The sequence below is a fragment of the Cnephaeus nilssonii genome, assembly GCF_951640355.1.
Source record: "Cnephaeus nilssonii genome assembly, chromosome: 5".
NCBI classification, from domain to species: domain Eukaryota; kingdom Metazoa; phylum Chordata; class Mammalia; order Chiroptera; family Vespertilionidae; genus Cnephaeus; species Cnephaeus nilssonii.
Window position 1 is genome coordinate 88,183,275 of NC_137076.1, and position 11,512 is coordinate 88,194,786.

An 11,512-nucleotide genomic window follows, 5' to 3' on the forward strand; every position below is an offset into this window, starting at 1 on the left:
CTTCAGGTCTCTTTAATGTGGGGAACAAGGTGCTAGTGAGCCTGGACTTGCTTTTTGCAATCCGAAACCAGATTAAGCTGGGAGAGGACCCCAGAGTGTCTGTCAACGCTGTTCTGAAGTCGGTGCAGGAGCAGGCAGGTAAAGGTTGGCTCCCTCCCTTTCCCAAGGTTAGGTCTAAGCTCCCTGGGAATTTTCAGTGATGGGCTTTGGTTGAAAGAGTCATCTTGGGGGCAAGGCTGATATTTTGAAAAGGAAACATTTTTGGCCTCCTAACACTTCTCTTGAATTTCACAAATGCCAAAGTAAGTTTAGAAAGTGTAAGTCTATCCGTGCATCCAGGGACCCTCAGCATGAGGCTAAACTGACTTTAGAAGTTCGTCCTTTGGTCATAGGTAGACTTGACCTAACTGCATGTTAATCAGACTCATTTTGAGTACACAGTTTCTGGAGGTCCCAGGGCTCATGCTGAGGGACCACACTCCTCACTATTAGAAATTATTTCTGTTTGTTCTTTTCCCATCCCATCCCATCCCATCCCGTTCTTATAGACTCCAGTCCTCCTGCATTTTTCCTGCTGTGAGGTATTAGAGCAAAGGTGCTAGAGCCAGACAGGCAGGCTTATGTTTGAGTCTTGGCTCTGCCACTTAGTGGCACTGTGATTTTAACCAAGTTATTTTCTCTGCGCCTCAGTTTCTCCAGTTATAAAATGAGGAAAATAATAGCTCCTCATTCAGAAAGACATGAGTTAAATGAGAAAATTTGAAGCTCTGCACATTATCTAGTGCCTAGTAGGTGCTTAGTACAGGCAGACATAACTGATTGGAATTGCCCTCCAGGTTGCCACCTGAGCACTTGAAGGCCAGGGTGCTTGACCCTTGGAGTGGTTAGTACTCTTGGGTGTTCTGCAAGAGAAGCCATCGCAGAATTGCTGTTCTTGCTGGCCATTAGCTCATCCCCAGTGGCCTCGGGGTCTTTTTCTGTGACCTACTCAGAGCTCTTGCTCTTCTTCCAGAGAAGACGCTGGCCTCAGAGGAGCTAAGCCAGCTGCAAGAGCTGCTGTGCAATGGCTATTGGGCTTTTGAGTGCCTCACTGTCCGAGACTACAATGACATGATCTGTGGCATCTGTGGTGTGGCCCCCAAAGTGGAAATGGCCCAGAGGAGTGAAGAAAACGTGCTGGCACTGAAGAGTGTGGAGGTAAGTGCCTCTCAGTCACCGTGGGTAACCTTTAGAACTGTCCTCACACTTCGCTGCCACCTTCTGCATGATGTATGTCCCCAGGGACAGACGACTCTAGTCCTGTCCTGTGTGAGAAGAGTGGCTTTTTCCTGGCACTGCCCAGGATTTCATCTAAGGAAGATCAGATGGAAATAGAGGCATTTGTTATCATTCAATAAATTTATCAAACATGCACTAGGTACACTTTTTAGACACTTGGGAAATGGCAGTTAAGAAAAAACCCACAGAGTTTCTGTGCTCGTGGAGCTCACCTTCTGGTTTGGGTAATCAGGAAACAAACATTAACAATTTATAATAATAATAAATTATATGCCTATAGTATAAAGAATAAATTACAAGAAACGTGGTAACAGTGAATCCAGGGTGTGGTGGGAAAGGAAATTCCTCTTTTATACAGGGTAGTCGAGGATGGCCTTTCTGATAGGAGGGTGTTTGAATAGAGATTGGAGCCTATGTTCTCCTCTGGGGGAGGAACATTCCAGGCAGAGCGAGCAGGAAGGGTCTAAGGTGGGTTTGCGGGGCATGGTTGAGGAACAGCCAGGAGGCCAGGGTGTGGCTGGCATGTGTGGGCAATGGAGAAAGTGGTAGGATAAGTGAGGTTCAGGAGGCTGGACTCTGTGTGGGGTCGTGTGGGCCATTTTGAGGATATGCTGTGGGGGAAATGAGAGTCTCTTACGGGTTTTGAGGATCTGATCTGATCTGTTATCTTTGTGTGAACATTTTTTAGTTAAGAACCTAACACCAAACTCAGATAGGTTTACATATTAATTCTAACAAATATCCAAGAAACCTCTGATTCCAATCATAGAAGAACAGCAAATATGCAACTCATTGTATAAGGCCATATAACCTTAAAGCAAAACCAGATGTTTACTATAATAGAAAAAATTGGGACTGATTATACTCATGAATATAGATGTTGAAGTCTTGAATAAGATAATAGCAAATCAACTTTAACAACAAATAAAGTAATCCATTGTGACTAAGTTTAGTCCAGGAAAGGCAGATTGCTTCGATATTAGAAAATACACTAATGTAATTCACTCCTTAACAGATTAAAGGAGAAAAGCCATGTGGTTATTTCATTAGATGTAAAAGAGGCTTTCAGTGTTGCTCAACACCTGTCTATGATAAATCTCCTAGCAAACTGGAAATAATAGAGAATCTTCCTTAACCTAGTACAGGGGTTTAAAAAATCCCATAGTTTGATTAGCTCTTCCCCACAATCATGTGCCGTTAGTCTGAGTCTGCACATAGTCGCTCTGGGGTTCATAGATGTTCTGAGTTTCCATCTCTGAACTCTAACCCGAGGACCGGAACAGGAAGTGACTCTTAAGGCACCAGGCCTGTAGCTCTGCCTGTTCACCACCAGGGGAGGTGTGGGCTCTTTCGAGAAAACCTTTATCCTGGCCAGCGGAGCATATTTGAGATTTAGTTCATATTCTTTTTTTCTTCCCAGTTAAAAAAAATTCATATGTTGATCAAGTATTTATACTTGAAGAATGGTAGTATATAATAAGACATACGAAAACAAGCATACTGCATGCTGGAGTTTGTTTCTTGTAGATAAAGTGAACGGAAAAAAATTTTGCTTCTGTATGTGATCTCACCGAGAGGCTCTTCTACATTCATTCAAATATGCTTGCCTAATGGTAATATTAACAGTAATGCAGCTACGATTTATTGAGCATTTTATTACATATGCCAAGTTCTTACTCTGTGCTCAGTGCTTTAATATATACTGACTTCTCACCCCAATTCTGTGAGATTTGTGTAGATGAAGGGATTGAAGCCCAGAGGATCTTGCCCACGCTCATTCAGCCAGGACTTGGCCTCATTCTGGTTGTCTGACTCCAGAGTCTGAGCTCCTAAAGACTGCCATGCTCACCTGTACCTCCTGGGTCTCTGAGCTCTGATTTTTCTAATCACATTGGCCTGCAGAGGTTTCCAGAATAGACAGAAGCCCCCTTCCCCACAAGGCTCACGGCTCTTAGTCCTACCAGGGCTCTTTCTTCATGGGTTCTTTCTTCAAGCGTTCCCTTCATTCTCAGTGTGCATGAGTCTTCTCTTCCATGGCATTGGTTATTTCTTTCTAGAGACCAAGGCTTACTTTATTTTCTCCCTTTTGTGCATGTACAGCAGTGTGGTGCATGTGGGGAGAAGAGGTAAGGGGTGTCCTGAAGTTACTGACAAAGCTTAAATATGCAGTTGTCTATGAGGAGACTGCCGGGTTGGCCCCTTCCCTCAGGGACTGTATAGAGGAGGACCCTCTGGACTAATGACAGCAGCCATGTCAGTTGCTCACACAGCATACTTAGTTGGCATTTCCTGTCCCCTGTTCTTGGTGAAGAGGGTGGGTTCAGTTCCTTATGAAATTATGGTGGGAGACTTTGTCATGTACTCGCAGCATGCGCTCGTGCCCTGTGAGGTGGGGAAGGAAAGGGGAGTAAGATGGGGAGATAGATGTCTTGTGTAGAGCAGTGGTCCTCAGGATTAGTGGACACAGAAATTACATTGGACAGTGGCTCTCAGTCTTATTATTGTGGAGGGCTAGCTCGACCCTACCCACAAGGGTTCCGATTTAGTAGGTCTGGAGTGGACCTGAGAATTTGCCTTTCTAACAAGTTCCCAGGTGATTAATGCTCTTGCTGCTGGTCCAGGGGCTACACTTTGAGAACTGCGCACATGGGGAATCTGTTTAAAGTGCACACTTATAAATATAGTTCATACAGATGGACATGTGCCCCGGTATTAGCATTGATAAGTAACATAAATGACTGCTCCAAGTAATAGGATCTGGGTCACACTTTGAGGACCATATAAGGGGGATACCAGGAGAAAAACTGAGTAACTCAACTACTAGGTGCCTACAATAGGTAAGTAAGTGCTGCATGAGGTAGAGGAGATAGCTGTGTTCTGGCAAGGCCTGGAGACCTTTCTACAGGAGGTCAGGGATCAACAGGGCCTTGGAAGTAGGTAGAATATCACTACATTTTATTCTGATGATTCCTACCAGCCAGTATAGGCATTAAGGGCATGGGCTTTGGAACTAGACCTTTGTTTGCATTCTGTTCTATCTTGCTCCAATGGTCTCACTCAGACACCTCAGGCTTGTATGTGGCAAAGGACAGCTAGGTACTGAGATGTCAGATTTGGGGGCATCCCAGCAGTGCATGGCTGTCGTAAACCCTCTCCCCAGCCTTGGTTGCCCTGAGCGTATCAAGAGGGTAGGCTTTTGTGTTGCTAATATTCTGTGGCTCCTACAGTTTGACCTTTTTTATCCTGACCTTTTAGTTCACCTGGCCTGAGTTCTTGGGCTCTAGTGAGGTAAACGTGGAGGACTTTTGGGCCACGATGGAGACAGAGGTGATTGAGCAGGTGGCCTTCCCTGCCAGCATCCCTATCACCAAGTTTGATGCCTCTGTTATTGCCCCCTTCTTCCCACCACTCATGAGAGGAGCTGTGGTCGTCAACACTGAGAAAGACAAAAACCTGGATGTACAGCCAGTACCTGGTAAGGCCACCTGGTGGCTGACTGGGGTCAGGGAAGGGCCCAGTCAAGAGTCTAGAACATTGTCCATGGCAAGATGCACAAATGGCAGAGCGGGGGCCAGGCCCACCCTGGGCTCCTTCTGGAAAGAGAGAACAACCTGTGACAGATCCCCTAGAGATGAAAGTCATGGTGTGGAGTTTTGAAATGCTGCCAGCCATATTGTATCAGACTGACTCACATAGCCCATTGTCAGCCTTCGGGGATGCACTGCGCTGAACAGTGCAAGTCCTCCGAGAAATGCTGATAAGGCTCCAAACCCAAAGGTTCTCACTGATAAGTGTGGGGGTTGGGGGGAGGCCAGGGAGTCTGCTTTCTAAACAGTCCTTTAGACTGTTTTACAGATGCCCGGCGGCGTACATTGAGACACCCTGGACTAGCTGTTGAGAGCATAGGTTTCTGACACCAAGAGTTTGAGTCCCAGCTATGCCACTTAGCATTAGTAGCCATGTGACCTCCATCAAGTCCCTTCATTGCCCTGAGCCTCTGTTGCTTCATTCACAAACGGGGCATGATATGGTTACCCATCTCCTGGGCTGTTGTGAAGATTAAGTGATCTAATTAGAGGATAGCCTCCTACTTTTTAAAAAAAACTGCAACTCACAATAAGAAATAGGTTCTGCATCATGACCCAGCATGATACTCATAAGTAGGTACATGTGTGTGTATCTGTAACTAAAGCAAAACTTTCATTAAACAGTTTTTTTCTTGCCAAGTGCATTATACTTTGTTTTCTACTTAATTTCACTTTTAAAATTCTGGATATGACCCACTGAAGTAATTTTTCTCAGTATTTAATATGTTGTGATCCACTGGTTCTCAAACAGTGCTTCCTAACATTAGATGTGAGGCCCACCTCCTGTTTGCTGCTTCAAGGCCCAGGAAGTGTTTTTTTAAGGCCCCCACATATTTCTGTTGATGAGGCAGGTTCAGGAACAGTGTATAGAGAACATTTTAAAATGGGACTTGCTGCTGCTTGTTGCTGTGGCTGTGGTAAGCATCTGAGATTCTGAAAAACCCTAACAGGTTAAAGCTGGCCCATTTGGGAGTTCTTTGCAAGGGCAATCTGCCAGATCTCCTAGATGTTCATGGGCACAAAGCAGTCTGAGAAACTTCAGATCTCTGCAGAAGTCATAAGCTCTGCCCTGAGTCCACCTCTCCCAGCACCCAGGGCAGTGCTCAGGGCAGAGCCTGCTTCCACTCCTTGCTGTACTGTAGGCCTCGCCCCCTTGTTCTCATCCTCATGCATCAGGTGCTGCCCATGACCTCTGTGGCTGAGGCAGTGCCCTCCGCTCAGCACTGTTGTCTCTTGCAGGCAATGGCAGTGCCTTGGTGAGGCTGCTCCAGGAGGGCACCTGCAAGCTGGAGGAGATGGGCTCCTACAGCGAGGAGGAGCTGCAGCAGCTGCTTAGGCAATGTGGCATCCCCTTTGGGGCAGAAGACTCTAAGGTGAGTGTTGGGTAGCAGTAGACAGGGACGTTGGGAGCAGGCTGGTGGTCCATTCTTCTGGCCAGGAATATGAACACCTGTGACTGGGCACCTGTGTTAGACAGAGGATGCTGGCAGTCAGGGAGGCCTAGGATGTAGTTAGCAGTCAGATTGTAACATGCATGTGAGGCCTTTCCCTCCAGTCATTCATCTATTGATGGTAGTGGGTTCAGAATCTGGGGTTGGGCATCCTGGTCTCCTGCCTACTGTGTGTGACCTTGGGTAAGCACCTTATATTTCATATATATATTTCTGAGAGGAAGGGAGAGGGAGAGAGATGGAAACATCGGTGATGAGAGAGAATCATTCATTGGCTGCCTCTTGCATGCCCCACACTGGGGATCGAGCCTGCAACCCGGGCATGTGCCCTGACTGGGAATCGAACCATGATCTCCTGGTTCATAGGTCGACGCTCAATCACTGAGCCATGCCAGCCAGGCAGCACCTTATATTCCTGAGCCTTGGTTTTCTCATTTTGCAAAGTGGAAGTAACTAAAATACCCACCTCGAGAGATTATTGTCAGGAAGGCAGGCACTTTGCACAGTGCCTGGTTGTCACCTATCCAGGCTCCTAAAGAGTGCGTGCTATGACAGTTCATAGAGTGTGTGTGTGTGTGTGTGTGTGTGTGTGTGTGTGTGTGTAGGAGTGCTTTATTCATACGTTATTTACTTCCCTTCATACTGATAAAGCTGTTGAACATTTTATGTTTCTTTCAAGTTCAGACTCAAATATTAGTTTCTCTTTGAAGCTTTCCCTGTAAAAAGTAGAAACGCAAGCCTCAGAATGGCATCTCCGTCAGCCAGGCTGTCTCTGTCTGTGACCCTTTCTGGGCCTCGGGGTCCTCATCTCTACCTAGAGGACGTTGGGCTGGCAAGGCTCCAAGGCCCACCGCGGGCTTGACGGTTGATTCTCTTGCGTTGGGTATTGAAGGGAGCATGTGGTCCTGGGCGCAGGCCTGGTCCTTTAGCATTTACTGCTGTTTTTAATCTTGACTTCTCCAGGACCAGCTCTGCTTCTCCTTGTTGGCCCTCTATGAATCTGTACAGAATGGAGCCAGAACCAGACAGCCCCCGCCTCATCTCACAGGGGGTAAAATCTACAAGGTGTGCCCCCATCAGGTAAGAGGGTAACAAGGAGGAGCCTGGGGTGAATTTGCTCATGACACATTGCCCACAGTCTGACTGAGCCAGCTCGTCCTGTGGGAGCTGGCACTTAGCTCACGGGCAGCCTGGGGAGTAAGTCCACGTGTGTCAGGTGCCACACTTGGGCCAAGCGGGGAGCCTGGGTCATCAGTGAGTATTTACTAAGCCCCCTACCGTGTGCTGGCCCCCGCCTTAGCTGTTGAGGGTACAGAGGTGAGCAACGATGTCTTCCCTTCCTAGTTGACCTCATTTTAGTGAGGAAACAAAGTCACCACAGCTTGTGGACAAAGGAAGTGACAGTGAGGGACCTCCTGTCCTTGTGACAGCCAGAGAAGGCTGAGGGCCCAGTGATGAGTGAAGGAAGGAATGTTCCAGCAGAGGGAAGAGCAGCCACTAAGCCCTCAGTGGGGAAGCCTAGTGAGCCAAGAGAAGGGAGGCTGGAGGGGTCACCAGGTCACCAGATCATGTAAGGCTTTGTAGGCCAGAGCAACAGTTTGGATTTTTTTTCTGAGACCAATGACGGATCCACTGAATGGTTTTGAATGGGAAATGGGATAGACATGGCCTGGTTTTGGTTTTAGGGAGGTCACTGTCTGTCTGGAGAGTGTGGAAAGGGCAGGCACCGGGGTCACTCTGGAAAGGTTGTGTTGTTTGACAGAGTAGGCATGGGAACACAAGGGTATAATACCCCGTGCACAAGCACTACATAGCGGGGGGGGGGGGGGGGGGGGCGGGGTGTGTGTGCGGGGGGGGGGGGGTGGAGACTGGCAGAGCTTCAGTTCACTGAGATGTGTGAGTGGGCAGGGCGACCTCGCTGTCAAAAGAGTCAAGTCGTCAACTCCTTCAACAAAGCTGTGTCTGTGGGAGACGCTGGATGCCTCCACCCTGGCAGAGTGGAGCCTGCTCCCAGGAGTGTGTTCATGTGCCTGAGGCCATCTCATGACAACACAGGGACAGATGTGAGAGCTAGAGATCGCAGGGCTGTGATGGAAGAGCCATATCACTTGGAGGCGGCAGCCAGGTCTGGTGGATTTGAAGGTGAAGGTGGAGGCAGAGGCAGAATTCTCCAGTGTACACACAGCTGCCTGGCTGTGGAGGGGCGCTTGGGGGCCCTGTCAGTGGAGGTGTTAGCTTGCATCAGGGTCTGGTGGGGAGCTGCTTAGAATACAGCTGCCTTGGTTTTGGGGTAGAGCCCAGGAGCTTCATTTTTAACCAGCTCCTTGCTGCCGGTGCTACGCAGCTGGGTTAGGGAGGCACTAGGCTAGGTGGTGGTACTGGGTAGGGTGATGTGGTGGCAGGGTGGGGAGAGAGGTTGGAGCAGATGACCTGGGAGTTTTTAAGCCTCAGCTGAGGACCGGATGTTCCCAACTCTCCTTTCAGGAGGTCAGGGATGAGCTGGCGACTTCATTTAGGGACAGAAGGAAGACAGAAGCAGAATGTTTTGGGCTCTGTCTGGCAGGATGGCTGTGGCTTCAGTCACAAAACCTGATTGTTCATCTTCCTGCGAAGAAGCCATTGAGGACTCCACTCATTGTGTCCTGTGCTGTGCCCTCCATCTATCTGTAGGTGATCTGTGGCTCCAAGTACCTTGTGAGGGGCGAGAGTGCCCGGGACCATGTGGATCTGCTGGCCTCTTCCCGCCACTGGCCACCTGTCTATGTGGTGGACATGGCCACACAAGTGGCCCTTTGTGCTGACCTCTGCTACCCAGAGCTGACCAATCAGATGTGGGGGAGGAACCAGGGCTGTTTCTCTAGTCCCATGGAGCCGCCTGTGGTGAGTTTTCTTCTGAGGACCTGGAATAAATTCTGCAGGTCATGTCGTCGTCCCCCCCGCCCGGTTCTTCGGTAAGGCCTTATCTCCAGCATCCTTCCTCCATCAGTATTTGCCTTGATGTTCTGGAACTATTTACTCCATAAATTTTACTGACCAGCCCCTGTGTGTGTGTGTGGCCACAGCATGTCACTTAAGGTGCCACAGTTATCTTAGGGTCAGGGTTGCCTTCCTGATAAGCCTAGAAAATTGCCTCCTTTGATAGTCATCATGGCCACTGATATACTGAAGGCCCCAATCAGCCCCGTCTTGGATTTAACCATTAATATACTGCATGGCATGTCTGTTATGATCTGGAGGCACAGTGGTTTAGAAAACACCTTATCCAACCCTCTCCTTTTATTAAAGGGGGAAGTAAGGCCCAGAGTGGGAAATAGACTTGTCCAGTGTCACACAGCATGTTCGTGACAGAGCTCATGTCTGTGTCTTGGTACATTGTACCAAGCAATGGCTCTTACCAGAGGCATGTGCCCTCCAAGGCCACCTGAACCCTGTACAGATAATAGGAGAAAGGGGGCATCATTGTCACACTCACCTTTTCCTTATTCCCTGGGGCTCACTGACTCTGGGGGCTTGTGCTGAGCACTGCAGCAGACGTCTGAGCCTCAGTGGGAGCCACTCCCTCCCCACTGCCTTGCAGCCCTGCCTCAGTTGACCAGGCACTGCAGTAAACAATAGCAGCTCAGGTAATCCAACATCTGCTCTGATGACTGTCCCCATTCTTACATGAGGAAATGGAGGCAGAGATGGAGGAGAGGGGGCTTGCCCCAGGAGGCATGGTGTGTGTTGACGGGAGGATTTAGACAGGGCTGATGACCCCACAGCCTTCACTCTCACCCACCATACAGGTCCCACCTGTCGTTCCCTCATGTCAGAGTGGCTTATCTCTCTTCTAGAGTGTGTCCTGCCCAGAACTCCTGGATCAGCATTATACTGTGGACATGACGGAGGCCGAGCACTCGGTCCAGCACCCGGTCACCAAGACGGCCACACGGCGCATCGTCCATGCAGGTGCACAGCCCAGTCCTGGTGACTCCAGTTCTGGGCACCACTCTTTGGCCCTGTGTCCTGAGTTGGCACCCTACGCAACTCTCCTGGCCTCTATCACAGACAGCAAACCAAACAGTGTCCGCCAGCGGCCCATTGCCTTTGACAATGCCACTCACTATTACCTCTACAACCGCCTCATGGACTTCCTCACCAGTCGTGAGATTGTCAACCGGCAGATCCACGACATTGTGCAGAGCTGCCAGCCTGGCGAGGTGGTCATCCGCGACACCCTTTACCGCCTTGGGGTTGCTCAGATCAAGACGGAGACAGAGGAGGAGGGTGAGGACGAGGAGGTGGCCGCAGTGACAGAATAAGCCAGGCTTTTGTACAGGGACCGCACCATCTCTCTCAAGCCATAGCAATGCCCTTCCCCAAGGCAGATCCATCCAGGGGACCGGCAGGAGCATTCACCTGTGGGGAGGGCCTCTGATGCTGGCACTGACCAAAGAGCTCCCATTTTCTGAGCACAGTGGGGCCTGGGGTTCTTGGTTCTCACCTTCTGGGGGTCGAGAGAGGTACCAGGATGCTACAGCCCCAAGAAAGCACTTGGAGGACATAGTATATTCAGCAGGGGAAGGGAGGCCGAGGGAAGGCTGCCTGGGGCCTGCTGCGGGTCAGGGCCGAGGTCGCGGGATGGGCTAAGGCTGAGTTCGGCACTAGGTGGGCAGGTTGCTAAGGTGGCCCTTCCCGCCTCTGGGAATGCTGTTTCTTGCTCCACAGCCACATGAGCTCCTTAGCCTGTTGCCTTTGACTCAGGGCCTTGGGGGCCTCCTTAGCTCTAGGGACTCCTTTGGGCTCTCCCAGAGGAAGAACGCACGCACTTCCCTCCTGCTTTTCCTGCACCCAAGTCTGGGGGACGGAGGAGGGAGAAACAGCCACAGCTCTCTTCCAGGACTGTCCTCTGCCCGAGCTTTGAGGAAGAGGGTCCTCTTCCTCCTTTCCCTGCCACTGGACCCTCACCACAGAGGGGATGTGGCCATGGCCTGACATCACCTGGCAGCAGTAGGAAAAACTCCCTTCTGTGAAGGGGAAGCAGATGGGCTGTAAGGAAATAGCGGGACTGGCTCAAGTGCCCAGGGTTTGCTTAGGGCACAGGAATTGGCCATGTGTTATTTAATTTATTGAGAGGAGTGGAATAGGTGGCTTTTTTCCCCTCCCTCTTTCCCCAGCAAGGATAAAGTTTATTAAATTATCTGGTTTTGGTGAAGC

At 49.7% G+C, this 11,512-nt stretch overlaps 1 protein-coding gene across 3 annotated transcripts in view; it reads left to right on the forward strand.

The window, feature by feature from the left end:
* HMGXB3 (HMG-box containing 3) overlaps window positions 1-11,500 on the forward strand; it is a 44,364-nt gene extending 32,864 nt beyond the window's left edge. For all 3 annotated transcript variants that reach the window (XM_079770957.1, XM_079770955.1, XM_079770956.1), the window contains 7 exons: window positions 7-138; window positions 1,013-1,197; window positions 4,534-4,753; window positions 6,105-6,238; window positions 7,280-7,396; window positions 8,987-9,196; window positions 10,150-11,500. In XM_079770957.1, the coding sequence (XP_079627083.1) occupies window positions 7-138; window positions 1,013-1,197; window positions 4,534-4,753; window positions 6,105-6,238; window positions 7,280-7,396; window positions 8,987-9,196; window positions 10,150-10,617 (1,466 nt within the window). In that variant the 3' untranslated portion in view covers window positions 10,618-11,500. The remainder of the gene's footprint in view (window positions 1-6; window positions 139-1,012; window positions 1,198-4,533; window positions 4,754-6,104; window positions 6,239-7,279; window positions 7,397-8,986; window positions 9,197-10,149) is intronic.
* Window positions 11,501-11,512: the final 12 nt, after the last annotated feature.